Raw genomic sequence first — 22,112 nt, 5'->3', positions numbered from 1 at the left:
CATCTCTCAAGCAGTAAGAAACACAAGCAACATGTGTCGTTGCTTGTCTCCTGCCAGTGGTGAGGAAAATAATGCACCTGGGTTCTGTCAGTCAGATCCTCTGACATATTATAAAAATCTGGGTTACTGAAAGCATTGATTTTTTTTTAGCTGTACTTCAATCAAATGTTTTCTCAATCTATACAATCTGAAGCTGCACTAACTGTTCCCTCACCCCCAGATTCCCCAGCTGGGGATTTCCTCCTAATGGAGGCTGGAGCAATGTGGACACAAAATAATAATAGTCCCCTGACTACCAGAAACATGTTGTATTTCTTAATTACCTTAACATTTATGAATAGTTAGTGTGTTTCTCCCCTGCACATTCAAGCACAAGAACCCAAATTTAAGCCTTGGAGTTCTGGTTCATTTTCCACCAACTGCATCAGTGTGGTGTGTTTAAGCTATTGTGATCATTGTCACATTTTTCCATTATACATTCAAAAACAAGAACTGTGCACAAAACTGGAACCAATGTTAGTCGGGTTTCTAGTACAAGTTTATTTTCCACCAATGTGAGTGATGACCAGAACAGACACAGTACAGGATAATAGTAAGAGCGACTGCATCATCATCATCATCATCACCATCATCATCAAGAGTGGATATTCAGAGCTATTAATTGTTTAAACAATCAATTTAACAGGGCACACCTGGGCAACAAGAAACAATTGTCAGTCACGTTCCAATATTTTCATTGAAAAATGGGTGGGTTCAAACAAAAGGTATCAAGTTCTAAGTTGTTTAACACGTCTAGATGTAAATATTAGAAAATGAAAGCTGACATTCTGATCTATCATCTTGTTTTTTGTTATCTCAAACCCAAATATCTATAGTCTACAGCAAAAACAAAAGAATTGGACCTAATTATATCACATAATAGAGCATACAGTTGAACAGTTCCTGTTATTCCTTCTTTTTAATAGAAACATCCTAATTTACTGTTAGAGCTTAGGTTTTTGGTGAAGTTGTTTGTTGTGTGACATGATAAGTTTAACTAATCGTGGTACGGTACACTGCTAGTCACAACCCTGGAGTACCCTGTTGGTGCCAATATTGACCAGATACCAAAAGCCATAAAACTGGAACTAGGAGGCCAGTGGGAAAATCATAGTTCTAGCTATCTGGTGCCAAAGCTTCTGGTATTTTTGTGCAGTTCAAAAAGGTACTTCATACAAATGGCTAGGTGACTGAAATTTTTGAGAAACTTAAAAGTTTTTTGAGACACCAACTTAAGTGAGATTTGTCATACAGAGGTTATACCACTGTCCTGGGTTGGGGGATTTTTATGGTTATTTGTGAGGGTTATTGGGGGTGACTGCTGTCATAGTTCACAGATTTTTACAAGGCAGTAAAAGTCTCACACATCCAAACCCCCATCCACTGTCTCCAGAGCTGCCGGGGTAAATGAAGCCCCCTGCTGCACACTGATAGCTGTTTTTTCACTGAGAGAAAACATTACAGTTCCTCAACTTCCTTTTCAGAGGAACTTTATGCTGTATCTACTGTGGTAGGCACACAATGGATTGTAGGAGAAAAGGAAAAGAAAGCTATGAGCTGCTGTTCTGTAAAAGTGGATATTTTACTTAATAACAAAGTATCAAACACTAATATTTTCACACAAAGTGCTAAAAAAAGAAAGCATGCTGTGGAAATTGGGTGGAAATTGGTTGTGTAAACATCCAAAATAATACAAATAAACCTGGGAATGTGAGAATGCAGGAATTTTTTGGTGGACCAGAGCACCATTTTAATTGTGGTACATTTTCAGGATGCAGGTTTTGATTACGCCCATGTATCTCTCCCATATCACTTGATACCTGTTAGAAGACATAAGTATGCTTTTAAGAAATTCTCATCCATCAAGGCATAACATTTTAACATGTGGACATGCATTCAAACACACATACAGACCCACACACCCACTAACCTGAATGCATCGAGTGTGTGGGCAGTGCTAGTGTAGTAAGTGAGGAAAAGCCTGAGATCTCCAACAGACCATTTATCAGATCGACAGGGTTCAATGATCTGAGGGGAGAAAGTGATAGAACTTCCATCACTACATCTAGTTTATTACAAATATGGGTTTGGGTGCCTCAAAAGGGTATTTGGAGTTATACTATAGAAAAAGAACATCTAGAGCTGGACATCTAGGGAACCATTTTTATTTCCTAGACAAGCTTTTAGCCAATAATTCTTTGGCCATATATATATATATATATATATATATATATATATATATATATATATATATATATATATATATATATATATATATAAGACCCTTTCATATAATGCAACATTTATGGTGAGTTTTCTTTACATTTTTTGTATTCCATGACACCAAAAAAAAAGAGCTAAAAATCAAATCAAAATGTTCTTTCAAATTTTGACAGAGACTACCTGTTTTGACTAGTGAACCAGTGGGGGAAAAAATGGAAAAAAACAAACAAACACCGAAAACACCCACAGTATGAAGTCCCTCTTCTCTACTTTTAAATTTGTTCATAGCAGTATTCGCTCTAGATCAGTTCATATTCAGACACAGTATTTGGTTAAATCTATAACATTGGCCATACTAATTACTGTTTTGAAGTAATCATCAACATTAGAGTTATCAGTAATGTTATCCAGCTAGCTTGTTGCTAAACAACTCGCTATGCTATGGTGTTCTTGCTGTACCTCAATTTCAATCCAAAATGTTGCATGAACGTTTAAGTTAGAACAGTAGAACAGCACCAATAACCACTCAGGCCTGTACCAGTTGAAGTAGTTTTTATGACCTTTACGTGCTCTGACAGAGCAAACAAAGACACTTTCATGGAGGTGTCCATGTTTTGGTTTTTTTATCATGAACTACTGAGATGGAAAATGTTATCTACTGAGATGTTAGAATGCACAATAAGCGCCAGAGGAAGAGCTTTCTGACTTGACATGCAATATAAGTGACGGGTACATGCATCTACTTGTCCTGACTGGTCAAATGTTGGTGGTTCACATCATTTGTGTTTTACAAAGCTTAGGGCAGCAGAGAGGCCAGAGATTCTCCTCTGAGGAAGTGTTTTTTTTGCCAGCTGATGGAATATGGGGAGAACTTTGGCTAATATTATAAATGTTCAGAAGTAAAATTCAATGATCCCACATTTAAAGATGATCATAAACTCTGATCATAAAATGACTATGTAGATTTCACGTTGTCTGTATTTACTTTGAGATATTGTCTTTTATATATTTGTAAGATTTAACTAAAATCTATTCGAACATAACAAGCAAAATTATAGCCAACCAACTTTACCAAGTGGCTAGTTTCAAAGTGACTAGTTTACTGAAGTGTTAGTTTTGCTGAACTCACAAGTACACATGACCCGTTACCTTCTCCACAAGGTCGATGAACAAATCCCGCACATCTTTGATGTTGGTGAGTTTGGACGCGATGTTGATCAGTGCCCGGGATAGGTTCTGTAGAATGAATTGTGAGACATCAATAAACCTAACAACTCACAGTATTTTAAAATACACTGCAAAAGAAACCTGTATCAAAAACAGCGTTAAAAAATTAATAATAATTTAAAAAATAAAGCAGAAATATCCAGATTGATTCACTCTACGTTATTATTGTACCAACCCAAATAAATATGCGCACTTTGATGTTCAGTGTGCAAATGACTAATGAAGCTGGTAACAGTGACAAATCCATTGAGAGCTCTGCATACACGTTCTCTTTTGTTCATTCATTCATCTGCAATGTTAGTCTCCTACTCTGGGGGTGAGAGCTGTACTAAGACAACACCTAGTCGCATTCAGAGTCTGCTATCAAAGTCATCAGTTATGTGTGAGTATGAGCAACACACAACTGTTATTTTCTCTTTCACGCATATAAATTTAGAAGAAATAACTTAATATTTCAAATTGTGTTTTGTGAATGAAATGTGGAGAGCTGACAGCAGTGTAGGTTTTTTTTATGTAAGTGGTAAATAAGCTGCTAAATAAAGCACCAGTATGAATCAGAGAAGCTATAATACACAACAACATACAAAGTTTACTTTCCTACAGATAATCAAAATGTAGAGCCGGTTAAAATGTCAGATGAAACCTGCAGGTTTTTTAACACACATTTTTATGTAAGCTTTAAATGTTTAATATAACAAATAAGTTTAGTGTCCTGAGATTTTATGTAGGTCACCTAGTACTCTTGTGGATGACAATATTTTAAAATCTCTCATTTCCCACAACAAAGAGGTGCAGTGGGATTTATCCCTTACTTCATCTCTACCTAAAGAAAGTGATGCAGCAGAGCTTTAGTCATTTAATGTGTCAAGCTCTCTCACCTCCCAATCTGTACACTGCGCAGATAAGGGTGCAGAGCTTCAACATTCATGTTGATACCACTCTCAATAGATAAACAGGATAGTGTGCACAGATCCAAAAGGTTTTAACAGGTGCATGGCCAAAAGATCAAAATAGATCATAAAAGAAAGAAAGGATGGCACACTGTTATAATGCTCTCAATAACATTTAATAATAAATAGAGCAGACAATGTTTCAACCATGATGTCATCGTTAGGCAGTAAAAACATTGAATCCTGAAAATCGTTAAATAGACAAAACCTGACAATGGGCGTGTCCAACAAACAAGCAAAAAATTATCCAATGAAGAACTCCAAAAGTGAATCAACTTCTCTAATATAATAAAAATCACCAATAATCCCAAAAGTAAATGACATCAACCCACACACACACACACACACACACACACACACACAAATTCAGACCAACAAAAAACAATATACAACCCCAATTCCAAAAAAAGTTGGGACGCGGTGTAAAATGTAAATAAAATCAGAATGCAATGATTTGTAAATCTGATAAACCCATATGTTATTCACAATAGAACATGGGTCTCAAACTCCTGGCCTGCGGGACACTTCAGGCCCGCCTTCCCCCTCAGTCCGGCCCACGACGGGATGTAAAAAAAAATTATATAATCTGGCCCGCCAAATCTAATGATATTTTATAGCGGTTTCATGCCAATTCAAGCTACCCTTTCGAAATAATTAAAATAAACACACAATTCTGTTTTTTTTTTTAATGCATTTCATTTGTTATGGCAAAGGTCAAAGTTGGCCAAAATGCGTGCAAGGTGCTGAAGAACAAAGATGTCGCTGTCAAAATCAAAAGGTAAGGTGGATGATGAACACAGACTACTTCAAGAAAGATGGACTACCCAGTATTTTTTGTGGAGTTTAATACAAATGCTACCTGCCTGATATGCTATGAAAAAGTTGCAGATTTAAAGGAATGTAATATCAAGCGTCATTACTGGACTAAACATGGAGAGCAGTACGAGAAGTACGAGGGAGATGAGAGGGCAACACGAGCCATGCAGCTACAGAGAGGATTTATATCTCAGCAAAGTATTTTTCATAAAGCCAAAAAGGATGCTGATACTGCAGTTGAGGCAAGTTATGTGGTGAGTGAATTAATCCCCAAAGCCGGAAAGCCATTTACTGAAGGCACATTTCTGAAGGACTGCATGATGAAAGTTGCGGATATTTTATGTCCAGAAAAAAAAGAGCTTGTTCAACAATATAGTGCTATCGGCTAGGACGGTGGCAGAGTGGATCAGCGAGTTATCAAGTGGCATTTATGATCAGTTACGTGATAAAGTTAAAGCTTTCACTGCATACTCTGTGGCACTTGATGAAAGCACAGATAAAACTGACAATGCTCAGCTCGCAATTTTCATAAGTGGTATTAATGAGAAGTTCGACGTGACAGAAGAGTTGCTAAGTTTGTGTCCGATGCACGGCCGCACCACATCCAAAGATACTTTCAGGAGCTGTGTGACGCATTTGAGCGTGCTCGTTTACCATGGAGCCGACTGGTAGGCATTCCAACTGTGGGAGCCCCATCTCTGACAAGCAGAAAAAACGGACTGGTTGCGCCGGTACAAAGAAAATTAGAAGAGGAAAAAGCAGGTCCAGCAGTTGTTCTGCATTGCATTATACACCATCAGGCACTGTGCAGCAAGTGCCTGAAATATGAACATGTCATGTCTGTTGTCCTGAAATGTATTAATTATATCAGATCTAGGGGTTTGCAGCACCGCCAGTTCAGGGCCTTTTTGCAAGAAATTGAGTCAGCATATGGTGATGTACTTTACTTTACTGAGGTGCGCTAGCTCAGAAGGGGAAATGTCCAGAAGAGATTCTTTGAGTTAAGAACAGAGGTGAAGAGATTCATGGAAGATGGCAGAATGGATGTTCATAAATTTGATGATCCAAAATGGGTGATGGATCTTGCCTTCCTAGTGGACATAACACATGAGCTAAATGTCCTTAACCTGAAACTCCACAGCCCTGATCAGCTCATCACAGCAGCTTATGAAAACGTGAAACCCTTCTCCATAAAACTGAGATTGTGGAAATGTCAGCTTTCTGCAAAAAACCTTAGCCATTTCCGATCATGCAGATCTCTTGTGGAGGAGGGCACATCATTCAGTGGTGATAAATATACATCTGCTATTGACAGCCTACTGCAGGAATGTGATGAGCACTTTGCTGATTTTAAGGCACACCGTGACACTTTCCAGCTGTTTGCAGACCCCTTCTCAGTTGATGTGGAGAGTGTCCCAAATGTCATCAGGATTACTGATGCCCATCTTGAAGCTGTACTTAGGGTTTCGACTACAACCTCCATCTGGGCAAATGTATCTCAATTGTGTGAGAAGAAGTGCTATCAGGTGTCTGGCAAGAATTAAAACAAAACAAAAATGTGTGTGTGTGTGTGTGTGTGTGTGTGTGTGTGTGTGTGTGTGTGTGTGAACTATTACATTTATGTTAAAATTGGTACTAAGTTATTGTTATGGTATTGTTATGGTTATGTTTACTATTACTAAATTTGTTTAATAAAATATGCTGGTAATGGTAATTTAAAAAAAGTAAATTTTGAGAATATTGCACTTTCTTGGAGCACTTTAATGCTCTTGTGGACCACCTATGAGATTGAGTTTGAAACCCCTGCAATAGAACATGGAAAACATATCAAATGTTTAAACTGAAGAAATGTACTATTTTAAGGAAAAATAAGGTAATTTTGAATTTCATGGCTGCAAAAAGTCTCAAAAAAGCTGGGACGGGGACAACAAAAGGCTGGAAAAGTGTTACTACAAAGAAACAGCTGGAGGTTAATTGGCAACAGGTCACTAACTTTTGGGTATAAAAAGAGTATCTTAGAGAGGCAGAGTCTTTCAGAAGTAAAGATGGGTAGCGGTTCACCGATCTGCAAAAATGTTCCCACCATTATTATTATTTCTGCTCCCTATGAGGGCACTGAATTCTCCCCAAATGGATTCATCCTATAGTGTGAATATTATTTTCAAAGCCTGGCAGATCCCAAGAGATACAGAGGGTAAGTTTCATGCTACACTATATGGCCAAAGGTATGTGGACACCTAATCAAAACCACAGGTAATAATATGGAGTTGGTCTCTTCTTTGCTATTATAACAGCCTCAACTCTTCAGGAAAGTGTATCCACTAGGTTTTAGAACTTGGCTATGTGGATTTGTGAACATTCAGCCACAAGAAGAATAGTGAGGTTGGGCACTGATGATGGCTGAGAAAGCCTGGCATGCAGTCAGCATTCCAATTCATCCCAAAAGTATTGAGTGGGGTTCAGGGTTAACTTGTAAACCCAGATGCCCGTAACAGCCTACTTCACTGAAGGAACAATTGGAGACAGAAGGAAGAATGAAAGCTCCTGTCAAGCCCAAGCATGAGGCCAACAAGGCGGCTTCCCCAGCCAGTCTATTTAAGCCCTTGTATTTCATTGCTTCAGTGCAAAATCTCATTCATGTAAATGTGCTTTTCTGAGCCTGTGTTACTTTGTTTTCCTGTTAAGTATTTGTAGTGCAGTGTTCTGTGTTTATTGGTTTGACCCACGTCTGAGTTTACATTTATGACTATGGATCATCCTTGTTTGATCTTGCCTGCCTGTTATTTGACCCATGCTATGCACTGAAATGATAATTTCTTCTCAACTGTGCACAATATGCACTATTCTGGATGACAGTGTTTTTAAAACTTTAAGTTAGATACATGATGAATTAAGCCTCACCTTAAAATTAGCCTCCATCTCAGTGAAGACCTTGATTTTTCCTTTAAGCTGGGAGCAAACCAGACTGCAACAGAAACAGAATTATTGAGGAAAATCTAAAAAAAACCAAAAAACTCATAACTGCTTACAGACTTGAATTTACACTCTGCTTCTTCTGTACCTTTTGTGTTGATCCAGCATGTCTTTATCATTAACCAGAACCTTTAACTCTTTTAGATCATGCAAAAACTCTTTATCCAGATCTACATCCATGTCCTCCATCATGTCATCTAATAGGCAGCGAGGGGCAATAAGTGTAAAAAAACAAACAAAAAAAACAGCTTAGAAGTTTGGCTCATTAATTTTGTTCCATCATGGCATCCCAGTTGCCTGTTACTACTATTTTCCAGACAGAAACCAGCCAAGTGTTGGCTTAATGATAAGCAGTTCTTGGTTTTCCACTGGCACGAACAACATGGATTCTATTTTTAGGAGTGACGTAAACAACAGGGCCGACAGGATTTTTGCTTGTATTGGGTTGTACTAAACCCCAGCGCACTAAACCCCAGATTTCATTTTTAATTCATAATGTTTTAACAATATCAGTTTTCACTGGTGTACTTATTCAGAGTCCTTTACCTTTTCTCATAAAAAAAAATCTGGACTGTTTCAAAACAATTTCATGAACTGTATTAAGATGGGGAAAGACATGAAATGTGAGACTGCATTGGTACAGAAAATAAGGACATGTTTAAAGTAGAACTTTTTGTGTTATATTACTTTGACAACAGAACCTATACTTAGTCTAAAAAAAGAAACATTTACATACCTTAGCAAGAATCCTTTTCATATAAAACTTTAAGAAATTGTCCAACTTGGAAAGGTCCTCTAATTTACATGATATATAGTGGTTGGTAATGAACTGTATGACATGCAATATTGTGATTGAAATTTGCCCAGTGAAAGCAAATACCTTTGGGTCTAGCTAAACTAAAGAAAGAAAAAAAAACATTAACTCAGTGTTAGATGCATTACTCTGCATCGTACCAACGGCCCCCACAGTCCAGTAGCTGATGAGCTGGCCTGCACAGAAGGCAAAGTCCTGAAAAGACAAATACTGCAGCTTTCTCTTGCCAGTCTCAAAGCGGCTGTTAGCGAAGAACACAACAGCAGCGTAGTTCCTGCAAGGGAGAAATGAGTCAGTGAGGACAATGGGAGAGGAGAAGGAATGAAAGGAGGACTGAGGTAGTGAGGAAATGAAGAGAAGTGAAATACTGTGAATCATCAGATCATTTTGGAGCTATATTTATTTATAGCAATTTCACTTCAAGTAAATTTTTCTAAGCTTACTGAGTTCTCACCTGGCCAGTGAATTAGACAAGAGGAAATGATGCTTCACGTTCTCCACCAGGGGGCCTTTCAGCTCCTCCACCACTTTGAACACTCGCTTGAAATTGTCAAACTGAGTGAAAGAAGCTACAATATCTTTTATGTCACTTATATTCAACCCAGATAATGTACAGTTATAAAATCCTAATAATAACTGTAATACACAACTGACCCTAATCAAAGGTTTACATACCCTGCTATATTGGACCTGTTAATACTCACGCAAAGACACTAAGATCACAGTGAAGATTTAGAATCTTTACTCGTGTCTTATTTGATTGTAATCAGTGTATATACATGAACAGTTAGTCTGTTTCTTTTATTAGGGAAACCTTGTGCATTTAATCTATGATTGCACTGAATGTACTGGATACTAAAATATAGGGACACCAAAAGAGTTTTTTAACTGAAAATTAATACTATTAATTAGTAAAATCTTATAAAAAAAAAAGATATCCAAAAGATATTTAAAAAAAGATTGAAAATGCAAATCAGCATTATTCAAATTCTGAGAAGTAAGTGAAAAAACAGTGGTTCTGTGGATACCAAGCCAAGACCAAGTAGACCAAGAAAGATTTCTGACACCAGGAAAATTGTAGGAGATGCAAAGGAAAACCCTCAAGCATCTTCTACTCAAATACAGGCTTGTCAGAAACTGAACTGATCTACTTAAATGAAAACTGACTGCAGGGTAGAGCAATTTTTATTTCACCACCATAAAACAGTCTGCTTGCAATATGCCAAGCAGCATCTACAGAAACCTCAATAATTATGGAATAAAGTAATTTGGAGTGATGGGACAAAGAGGTGGATCTATGCTGTTTTAGGGGAGCTTTTGTGAGCTAAACTGGCACAGGAAATTTGTCAAAATTGATGGCTGCATCCGGGGCACATATAGACTTTCTAACATGACAACAATTCTGTTCGGTTCTGGAGTTTCCCTTGCAGTCCACGGACTTCAACATCATTGAGACACGTTGGAGTGAGCTCAGATGTGCGGTACATGTATGGCAACCAAAGAATGTACAAGACCCGGAGGCTGTTTGCCATGAAGAGCAGATAGCTTTACCACCCAAAAAAAAGTGCTCATTCACAACTATCATAAGAGGCTGCAAGCTATTGTCGATGCTCAAGGGGCCAACACGTGATATTAAGAAGCAAGGGTTGTACTTGACAAGAGCCATTTATGTCATTTCAATTATGGTTATGATTATTATAATACATGGAAATTTATTATAAATACCTTCATCTGAGCACAATTACTAAATAAAAGAAATATGTTATGTATGATCACTCATATTTATAAATGCAAACATCTTGTAAATTTTGCCAGAGGTATGTAAATTTATGAGCAAAACTGATCTTAATTATTTGGAAAATTTACAGCCTGTTTGGCAGGGCTGCACAATTAATAGTACTTTAATTATAACCACAACTTTAGTCTTCCTCAACTAACTAATCCTAATACGATAACTGCTCAAGTCTGGTGCAGCATTGGATGAGCTTAGCTATGTCACCAACCTTGAGACGGTACGGAAGCAGGAGCGGGAGGCGAGTGAACAGAGTAGGATCGGGAAGTTCCGGAAGCGTAGTCGTAGAGTCAGCAAGGGTCAAGCGATCGGGCGAACAATACAAATGGAGATATCCAGAAAGCGTAGTCGAGACAAGAAGCGAGGGTCGAGGATTATAAGAAACAACGAACTAGATGAGCTTGGTAACGCAGCAAACTAAGCTACTGAGCGTATACTTCGCGTAGATTCTGGGTGGATGTCTTCCCAAAGTACTAGTGTGTGTGTGTGTGTGATTGGTGCCAGGTGTGTCTGATCAGAACTCCGGGGATGGTGAGCGCATGCGTGCCTGAGAAGTGAGTATTGCATCTTGGGAATTTGAGTTCTGATCGGACCGAGCTGTGACAGAACCCCCCCCCAAAGGGCTCACTCCGGGAGCAGAGTTCTTTCTTGGCCTCCCCCGGGGTCGTGGACCTGGGAGTTGAGGATGAGTGACGTGAAAGTCCTTGGTGAGCTGTGGATCCAGTATATCCTGCTTGGGAACCCAGCACTGTTCCTCAGGTCCGTAACCTTCCCACTCGACCAAATACTCCAGCTTGCCCCTCCTGCGTCTAGATTTGAGGATGTTCTTGACGCGGTAAGCCGGTTGTCCATCAATCTCCAGAGGGTTCGGAGGAGTTTCAGCTGGTACTTCGGTGGCTAGAGGACCGTTAACAACAGGTTTGAGACGTGATACGTGGAATGAAGGGGAGATGCGGCTGTGTCGTGGCAGTTCCAGATGGTAGGTGACTTCATTGACCCGCTTGAGGATCTTGAATGGTCCAGTATATCTTGGCGCTAGTTTTTTACAGCCGTGAGCTTGTCTCAAGTCTTTTGTGGACAACCACACCCGATCGCCTGGTTGGTAGTTAGGGTGTTCTTTGCGGCGGCGATCTGCTTTGTGTTTGTACGTGTCTGTCGTCTCCTTCAGGCGTTGATGGGTGTCAGCCCAGACACGCTCACTACGTTTGAACAAGTGGTCAACGGCCGGAGCTGCGGTGGGGGTTGCGTTCCACGGGAACAGAGGGGGTTGGTAACCGAGCACGCACTGGAAGGGGGTGAGATTGGTAGCCGAATGGCGTAGTGAGTTCTGGGCGTACTCGGCCCATGGCAAGAACTTGCTCCAATCCTCTGGGTTGTTGGCACAAAAGGTGCGGAGGAATCGTCCCAGTTCCTGATTGACTCGTTCGGCTTGCCCATTGGCTTGTGGGTGATAACCGGAGGTGAGATTCACTGTCACTCCCATCTTGGTCATGAAGCTGGACCACACTCTGGAGGTAAACTGCGGGCCCCTGTAACTGACAATCTCCTCCGGAATGCTGTAATACCTGAACACATGCTGGAATAGAAGTTCAGCTGTCCTGAATGCAGTGGGGAGAGTGGGTAAGGGAATGAAGCGTATGGACTTGGAGAACTAGTCCACTGCGACTAGAATTGTGGTATCTCCTTGGGATCTAGGCAGGTCTGTTACGAAATCTACAGATATGTGTGACCATGGGCGTTCGGGGATAGGTAAGGGCTTGAGCCATCCCGGCGGGGAGGGTCCGAGGTACTTTACTCTGTGCGCACGATGAACAGGACTTCACCACCTTGTGTATGTCTCCTATCATACTGGGCCACCAGTACTTCTCTTCCAGGAGATGGTGTGTGCGTTGTGTTCCAGGATGTCCCGTACCGAGTACCGTGTGTGCCCAGATGATGAGTTCTTGGCGGTACTCTTCAGGTACGAAGAGTTTGTCGGGAGGACACTTTACAGGTACTTGGGACTGGGGAATCTGCTCTAGTTCCGCGTCCAGCTCCCACTCTAGCGCACTGATAACACATGAAGGACGAATGATGTACTCCTCCTGCTCGTTGACCCGTTCTGTCTGATCAAGACGAGACAGGGCATCCGCCTTTGTGTTCTTGGACCCGGGTCTGTAGGATAAGTGAATTGAAATCTAGTGAAGAATAGGGCCCATCGGGCCTGGCGGGGTGTGAGTCGCTTTGCAGTGCGAAGGTACTCCAGGTTCTTATGGTCCGTGAAGATGACAAATGGATGTGTAGCCCCCTCTAACCAGTGTCTCCACTCCTCCAGCGCTAACTTAACTGCCAAGATTTCCCGATTCCCCACATCGTAGTTTCTCTCGGCTGGGGAAAGCTTTCGCGAGAAGAAGGCCACCGGGTGAAGTTTTGGCTTTTCTCCAAATCGTTGGGACAGAATGGCTCCTACCCCGGTTTCTGATGCGTCCACCTCCACTATAAACGGTCTGGATGGGTCTGGATGTTTGATGAGGGGTGCAGTGGTGAAGGCCGTCTTGAGCTTGTCGAAGGCGGATTGGGCAGTTGAATTCCATGCCAGACGTTTGGGTCTCCCCTTTAGCAGGGATGTGAGGGGGTTGGCGACGGCACTGAAATTCCTGATAAATCTCCTGTAGAAGTTTGCAAACCCCAGAAACCTCTGTAGTTCCTTGATGGTCGTGGGTGTGGGCCAGCTTACTACCGCCTGGACCTTTTCTTGGTCCATGGAGATTCCCTCGGGGCTGATGACGTAGCCCAGAAACGTGATGGTGGTTTTATGGAATTCACACTTCTCAGCTTTCACATATAGCTGGTGACGGAGCAGTCGCTGTAGCACTCGGCGAACGTGGTGAACATGTTCTTCCCGGGAGTCAGAGTATATCAGTATGTCGTCGATGTAGGCGATCACATGGCGTCCCAGCATGTCACGTAACACATCGTTAATTAAACATTGGAAGACCGAGGGGGCGTTAGAAAGCCCATACGGCATGACCTGATACTCGTAGTGGCCTGAAGTTGTGCTGAACCCAGTCTTCCATTCATCTCCCTCTCGGATCCGGACCAGGTTGTATGCACTGCGCAAGTCCAGTTTCGTGAAAATGGTGGCCGTGCATAATTGTTCCAGAGCGGCTGGTACTAGAGGGAGTGGGTAGCGGTACTTGACGCAACATTGGTTTAGTCCTCGGTAGTCGATGCCGGGTCGTAAACCTCCTCCCTTCTTCTCCACGAAGAAAAATCCCGCGGATGCTGGAGAAGTGGATGGTCGTATATACCCTTGGTGCAACGCCTCCTGAATGTACTCTTCCATGGCTTCTTGCTCAGTGATCGTTAACGGGTAGACCCTCCCTCGTGGTGGCGTAGTGCCTGGGAGCAAATCAATAGCGCAGTCGTAATCACGGTGGGGAGGTAGTCCGCTCGCCTTCTTCCTACTGAATACCTCTATGAGGTCGTGGTAGACACTGGGGATCTGAACGTTATCTGCCTTATCTGGGCTTTCAATGGAGGTGGATGCTACGGAGATCACCGGGACTTGAAGACAGTGAGAAGTGCAGTGAGCTGACCAGCGCGTGATTTCCCTTTGGTTCCATGAAATTTGGGGATTGTGATGTTCGAGCCAAGGGAGACCGAGAACCACTGGGTGTTGAGCCGTCACTATGACATGGAACGTGATCTTCTCCTGATGAAGGGCGCTGGTTCGGAGGTTAACAGGTTCGGTGCAGTGGGTGATTATGCCATCTCCTATGGGGGCCCCATCAATGGCTTGGACACGGCGGGGGGTGCAGAGAGGACGAACGGGGATATTATATTGGTGTACGGTCTCTTGGCTAATGAAATTCCCCGCCGCTCCCGAGTCGATCAGTGCTTATAAAACACAAGAAACCCTTGAGTAACCCACCATAATGGGCAATAGGAAGGCAGACTGAACAGAGTGCTGGGTAATGGGTTCGGAACTCACCCCTGCCTGAAGTGGTCTGGCAGTTTTGGCTTCCCCTCGGGTAGAGCCCTGTTTGAGAGGGCATTGTGGCACGAAGTGGCCCCTCTCACCACAGTAGAAACAACGGTGTTCACGGCGCCGTCGTTCTCGTTCCTGCGTGCTCACCCGAGTCTGTCCCAGCTGCATGGGTTCACTAGATTGCTCAGGTGTCAGTGCTTCCGCCTCACCGCGGCGGCTACATAGTAGACAATCCAGGCGGATAGCTACGCTGATGAGTGAGTCGAGGGTCAAAAGGTCATCGCGGCACGCCAGCTCCGTTAAGATGTCAGCATTTAATCCCCGGCGAAACATGGCTTTTAGAGCGGGTTGATTCCATCCGCTCCGGGCGGCGACAGTGCGAAATTCGAGGGCGTAATCCGCCACACTCCGTGATCCCTGCGCCATGGACAATAAGTCCTCCCCAGTCTCCCGGCCGTCTGGAGAGTGATCGAATACCGTGCGGAAGCGTGATGTCAGCTGCTCAAACGTGCTGATACGGTTCCCTTCCTGTTCCCATTCCGCGGTAGCCCAGAGGAGAGCTTTCCCGGTTAAAAGTTCCATGAAGTGGATGATCTTCTGACTCTCCGTCATGTCTGGGTACGTGGAAAAAATCAGGGAGCACTGGAGTAAAAAACCCCGGCAGCGTGCGGGATCTCCATCATACTTCTCCGGCGCTGGAGTGGGAGGGAAGCGTGGGGTCGGCACCGTAGCAGGCTGCGCAGCTTGATTTAAACGAGCTACCTGCTCAGTTAGGTAGGCGAGCCGTTGATCATGTTCGCTAAGCATCCGGCCATGTCCCTCGATGGCGTTCGGCCAGCGATTTCCCGCTGCCTCCATTAATAGGCAAAGTATTCTGTCACCAACCTTAAGACGGTACGGAAGCAGGAGCGAGAGGCGAGTGAACAGAGTAGGATCGGGAAGTTCCAGAAGCGTAGTCGTAGAGTCAGCAAGGGTCAAGCGATCGGGCGAACAATACAAATGGGGATATCCAGAAAGCGTAGTCGAGACAAGAAGTGAGGGTCGAGGATTATAAGAAACAACGAACTAGATGAGCTTGGTAATGCAGCAAACTAAGCTACTGAGCGTATACTTCGCGTAGATTCTGGGTGGATGTCTTCCCTAAGTACTAGTGTGTGTGTGTGTGTGATTGGTGCCAGGTGTGTCTGATCAGAACTCCGGGGATGGTGAGTGCATGCGTACCTGAGAAGTGAGTATTGCATCTTGGGAATTTGAGTTCTGATCGGACCGAGCTGTGACAAGCTAAAAGTAGCTGGCTAACATTAGATATTGGTATATGAACTAATGAGCTCCGTATTTATATGTTTAAATTTATATGTTTACTTTGATTAAAGACTATTCTTATTTTGGTTCAAACTATTTATACAAATAGTTAGATTTATTTAATCTCTAGCTGATGGACGAAACTGACTAAATTTCCCATTTATTTGAAATATGATAAGTATAGAATGAACTTAATGGGGTGTGCTGTTAAAAAAAAAAAAAAATCAATGATGGCACGGTGAATTGCCAAATACCCCGTCCCGAAGTGTTTAATTCCTCTTCTACCACAGCAATTTTCCAACAACAATTTTTTGTTAATTATAGAATGACATGTCATAAGCATTTTTATCAGTTTACAGTTACATTTAATGCTGTGGAATGTCTGTGAAACAACTTTGTGGTTTAAAGTAGTATAAAGTGCAACAAAACTATTTTGTTCTTAAATTGGTTATTAATTGCGATAATGATGTTAACATTGGGATAAATAATGGCCATTTTACTCATTATTGTGTAGCTGTACTGTATCTTCTTACTGTAGCAAAATAAATAGCAAACAGCATTATTTGCACAGCCATTGTTTTTGCACACCACTTTGCATATTGCAAACTTAGTATGTACATTACCCACCCATATTTATGTCTATTTTGTGTATTTCTGAATGTATGTTCTTTATTTTGCCCTGGATATACTTGATATTACATTTGCATTTGTATATTTTGTTTAGTAGATGTTGTATGTTAATATATGTCCAGTATTTCTCAATGGCATTTCCCTAAGAATTTCAATATGTAGTTTTCCATGTGTCAACTGTGCAAATGACAAATAAAAGACTTTGATATCAGTGTGAGTGTAGCAGTTACTTCTCCTTACACACCTTGTAAAATTAAATCATACCTTGTAGCCAAACTAAAATGATCAACATCTATGCATACTAATACAATTTAATGCCCAGTGAATAGTTATTACCCTGTTGTAGGCTATCCCTTATTTCTCCAGTGTAAGAGCTGACTGCACCAGCTGAGAGATTTTACTGTCTGACGCACCTGACGACGGCAGCTCTTTAAGGCGATGCCTGTCTTTGAGCTGATGTCATCTAGGTCCTTCTTGGTCCCTTTAGAAAGCTTCTTTCCCAAAACCTCTCTGGCAAACGTATGGTCAAACTCATAATACCTACAAACATACCAAGACACAAAATGAATCAACACATTCCTCCTGAATCTGCAGACATAAAGATCATAAACATATAAATATATACTGTATTTGTATTCTGCAAATTATAATAAACTGCTCTGGATAAACATCTCAAACAATACCTTTCTACGAGCACAGCCTGCCGCTGGCTAGGGATCTGAAAGAGGAGCTGATTGGCCAGTTTTGAGGGGCAGTGCAAAAGCCGCTCGCACATCTGGAAGGTTCTGTATTGGTCCATGGTGTCACTGTGCAGGACCTCTTTGCTGTCATCACTCTCACGGAAAACACCACTCTCTAGCCGCATCCTCACTGCATCGTTCACTGCAGAATACATGAGTAAAAGTGTGAATCTTGAAGGGCAGAGATAAAGCACAGTCTTTTAAACACCTAAAACAACCTGTGTTTCTCTATAAACTCGTCTTACATGTGCAATATATTTTGTGCACATTTTGACTGTGTGATTTTAACAGCCTGGAATTATTATAAGAAATTATATCACAAGATAGCTACACATTTTATAGCATATTGTGTTTCATACTCAATTTCAAACCAAACCTATAATCAATTGTCTATTATTATACCACAGTGCTACTGAACTCTTTATTTTGGTTGTTCAGAAGGTGTTGATTACATTTCTACAACAGCAGCTGACAATAGAGAGGGCTACATTGCAAATTATAGATTCATATTAATGTGCTCATTCTAATGCATTATTTCTATAGCAATGGCTAATTCAAAGGGACTTGTCTGGTAGAGATATTATTTAGCATTTGTGGAAGGAGTCTCCAGTGTCAGTACTTTGTAACAGTCAGAGGTAAAGCTAAAGATAAATGCAGTGACCCTCTCAGAACCAAGAGCTGATTTTTAAAGGCCCTGTACAACTTATAACAAATCTGTCAATGAAACTGGACAAAAACAGGATCCCAAAAACTTTTTAAAAGGATTTTTTTTAAAAAGCTATAAATGCTGGGCTTACCATTTTTAAGAGAATAAATTGTATCACATCCAGAAAGAGAGAAGGATGTTTGATGTCATTTTGATTTCTTTTGTATTATGACCTTAACATACACTATTTGGCCAGTTTTTTACTCAGGATGAAACATTTCCTAAACCATATCCTAACATGATAATTGGCTTGTTGGTGTGAAATAAATTTATTTTCCCTATTTGTTTTATTCTAAGGGTATGCCAAGCTTGTAGTGGATTGTGACTCCCTGGTCGACACCATGCAATCAGACAGCTCCGAGTCAATTAATATTCACACCTGGATATCCATCCAACCACAGCTGGTACACCTCTTCATCGATGATGGTGGTGTTGCCCACAAATACGTCTAATTCCATTGACATCCTCTGAAAATTAGCATTGACAAGGTGCTATATAACCACATGGAAGAATCAAATGGGCATTAGACAACAGAATACAATCCTATAAATAGCCTAATCACTTAAATGAAAACTACTGTTGGACTTGGAGGTAATGTTAAATTCCTAAGCCCTGAACTTACAGTTCTATTCCTGTTCTGCTTTGTATGGCAAGACTAGTAGGTGTTAGCTAAATTCTGTAAGATGGTGTTTCTCTGCAGCAGGGGTTGTCAAGCTTTTTGTAGCCAGGGACCCAATTAACTATAAAATAAATTCCACAGATCCACTTAGTACAGATTTATTTCATTAACATGTTTTAAAAGTAAGAGTTTGTCTATTTATTAGAGCTATAGAGATTTCTATTCCTGACACTTCCAAACAAAAAAAATGAGTCCAAAACTGTTGTTGTTAGTAGGCCAACATGTTTTTGAGTTATTGAGCTTTGGATTAAACCCCTTTATTTAAGGGTCAAGTCATACAGGCTAATAACTAGCCTATAAGAACTAAATAATTAATATAATAAATTTGATAATGGTGGATTGTTGGTGGGTTTCCACCACTGCAACTAAATGTAAAATAATAATATTATTTAAAGTGGTTTAAAAAAAAAAAATGAAAACATTATTATTATTATTATTTTTTTAACTATCACGGACCCTGTGGTGTTCCCAGGACCCCACCTTTGAGAACCACTGCTCTGAAGGACGCATCTATCATTAACCTGCGGATATTACACAGAATCTGAATACAGAAAAAAAAAAAAGTCAAGAGAACGCTTTTTGTCTAGTAGCTAATTAACAGTATCTAACTCTCTAACTAAAAAAACATACAGGATAACTCACCTGGCTGTCTTTGGTTTATCATGTCACTACCAGATCCGTGCCTGATGCCTTGTTGACGCGAAGGTTTGCGCATGCGCCGTGCATATCGGGCGCTTGCTGGATCAGGTAGCGACAAAACGCGTTTAGGACTACGCTACCCATTTATCCCGGAGATTATGTTTAAGACTGGAGAATACATTGCTGCCACCTACTGCTGACATGCAAGCAACAGAATAATAATAATACGCTAATATTTTAAAGTAAAACTTTCATGTGTAGAATTAATGATGAATTTGAGGCCGCACTCTAAACTTTACCCTGCTGAAAAAAAAACAGTAGAAACCCTCGTAGAATTTGTAATGGTTGTAGTGGTTATAATGGTAATTGTATCGGTTTTAATAGAAACTGTAATGGTCCCTGTGGGAAACTACTATTAATTTGTTGCCTTGTATTGATGGCATGTTATGTCTAGTGGATACCATTAAGGGCCAATAATGGTAATGGTTTTACTATTTACACCGTTCTTTTAAGAAATTGCTAGCTTTAATTGCCAGTTAGTATTAAACATATGACATGCAAATATTATTACATAGAGTGCAAACATATAGGTTTTGGGGTTGACCTTATATGTCATTGCCACCTTGCTCCTGAGCATGGGTTTACTCCAAGATCACCAGTTTCTTTGCACCTCCAAAAAACATGCCGATAGGTAGACTGGCTATGCTAAATTGCCACTAGGTGCATGCATGGTGTTCTGCGATGGACTGGCATCTCATCCAGGGTATATTTCTGCCTCCAGACCTTGACCAGGATAAAGTCTTGAAGACATTAAATGGCCATTATATAACCTGCTCCATTCTGGTGCCAGTGTATTACTGTGTCATAAAATATAAGCAGACCTGCAAACTCAGAAGAGGTTTAAAAAGTGACATGTTTCCGAATTTAATCACTATAGGGTGGTCTTGGGGCATCCTCCCCATAAGAAAATGTTTGTGATTTTAATATGTAAACAAAGCATTCTGGTGCACTCTGAAAATAAAGGAAAAAGACAACATTTGCTTCAAGTAAAAAAGACAACAACATTTCTTGACACCACTTCATCATAACCTTTTTGCATTCCAGCCACCTCAGTTTGGCAGTGTGCCAAGAGGGCACGAGAGCCCTTGTTGCATACCCCGCTTTGTCAATTAAAAATAAAAAATACCGTGACAGTGGGAACTTGTGCTGGACTCCCTTCACCTCTGTTTTGGCTCCAACCTTCAGCCAGAACCAGCTCCATCTGCACCTCAGCCGTGACTCAAGCTGTGCTAAATAAATAGTGTCTTCCTCTTTAAGCTCTCTCATTATTATCCGCCAACTTTAATTAATCCGCCAGAGCCGGTGTTTCAGTTTAAAGCAAAGACTCCAGCGCACTTGCTGATCGGATAATACCCGAGATGTCCTCTGCCCCACACGACACCTGCAGCAGCAGCTAATTACATGCTATATATCTATATATATCTCTGCATGTTCTCCCCGTGCTATGGGGGTTTCCTCCGGGTACTCCGGTTTTCTCCCCCAGTCCAAGGACATGCATGGTAGGTTGATTGGCATGTCCAAAGTGTCTGTAGTGTATACGTGGGTGTGTGAGTGTGCCCCGCGATGTATTGGCGCCCCATACAGGGTGTACCCCGCCTTGTGCCCGATACTCCCTGGGATATGCTCCAGGTTCCCTGAAGGATAAGCAGTTTAGATTGATGGATGGATCTATATATATAGATCAGTGTATATGACCAAGGAGAAGCTCATACGCAAGTATTAAAAAACCAATTGCTTTGCGACGTTGAAGCATAAAACTGAAGAAAAAAGGTTTAATAAATTTTATATCTCTAAATTGAACACATTAGCAAACACTGATCATGTTAACACGTAACCATGGTCAACACGATCACTCACTAAAACACAGTGGGTCTTGTTTCATTACGTGTTCGTCTTTATTCCCCGTGTAAGTTTCCATAACGACAGACGTTAAAATCAGACAGAAATACGGATGCAGTGGGAGTCTTAAACTCAGCAAAAGTATTCCGATTCATTCTGAACTGACTGACGTTAGCTTACGTGCTAACAAGCTTACCATAAAGTTTGATGGGGTAACGTTAGGGAAAAAATGTATCACGAGACGCCGCACCAGAGATGTTGTATTGGGAAAAAGATCGCGACAGCTCGAGAGACGTCTGTGGTCTCACTCCAGTGTATGGGAAATTAGCCGATTTCCGATTCTTGTGATTTTTAGGGGCCATTCACATGTGGAAAACGCTTGAGCTCCCGTGGTGTCTGCCGTTGCTAAGCAACCACGAGCTGCGCTCTCCATGACGACGAGGAAGTTTTAGCACAGGCTGGATTTACAGCACCGCAAATCCCTTGCAGAAGCTCTGCTACTAGGTTTATTTATGGAGAAGAGAGAAAAAAACGTCGTGTTTGGGCGCACCCCACCCTTCAAGCACGTAGAAAACACGGAGAGTTTCACCAACTAATCCAACAGCTCCGTGAGATTCAAAGCCTATTTCAGAGTGGACAAAGAGAAAGGGTGAAGCTGATTGGTTGGGTCTTGTCACATGACCTGTGGTAGCGCTTGCGGAATTCTGAAAAGT

General features: G+C 41.4%; 1 protein-coding gene across 4 annotated transcripts; it reads right to left on the bottom strand.

Annotated features, from left to right (window-relative positions):
- Positions 1-527: 527 nt before the first annotated feature.
- On the bottom strand, positions 528-22,078 carry LOC108278492 (acidic fibroblast growth factor intracellular-binding protein B). Of its 4 annotated transcripts, XM_047161819.2 has the most exons (12): positions 19,504-21,050; positions 19,342-19,402; positions 18,562-18,649; positions 17,420-17,618; positions 17,150-17,276; positions 9,497-9,597; positions 9,183-9,316; positions 8,317-8,425; positions 8,157-8,220; positions 3,412-3,498; positions 1,970-2,067; positions 1,676-1,859 (listed from the first exon to the last, which is right to left on the bottom strand). In XM_047161819.2, the coding sequence occupies exons 2-12, from the start codon at positions 19,369-19,371 to the stop codon at positions 1,790-1,792; spliced, it is 1,107 nt and encodes a 368-aa protein (XP_047017775.1). In that variant the 5' UTR covers positions 19,372-19,402; positions 19,504-21,050; the 3' UTR covers positions 1,676-1,789. The 4 variants fall into 4 exon arrangements, with proteins under 4 accessions (XP_047017774.1, XP_047017777.1, XP_017347398.1 ...); XM_047161818.2 differs by lacking the exon at positions 1,970-2,067 and having other exon boundaries at positions 528-1,859; XM_047161821.2 differs by lacking the exons at positions 1,970-2,067; positions 19,342-19,402 and having other exon boundaries at positions 528-1,859.
- Between the last annotated feature and the right edge of the window lie 34 nt (positions 22,079-22,112).

The sequence above is a fragment of the Ictalurus punctatus genome, chromosome 18 (genome assembly GCF_001660625.3).
Source record: "Ictalurus punctatus breed USDA103 chromosome 18, Coco_2.0, whole genome shotgun sequence".
Taxonomy (NCBI): Eukaryota; Metazoa; Chordata; class Actinopteri; order Siluriformes; family Ictaluridae; genus Ictalurus; species Ictalurus punctatus.
Note: the sequence above shows the minus strand (reverse complement) of the source record. Positions and strands in the feature narration are given on the sequence as shown.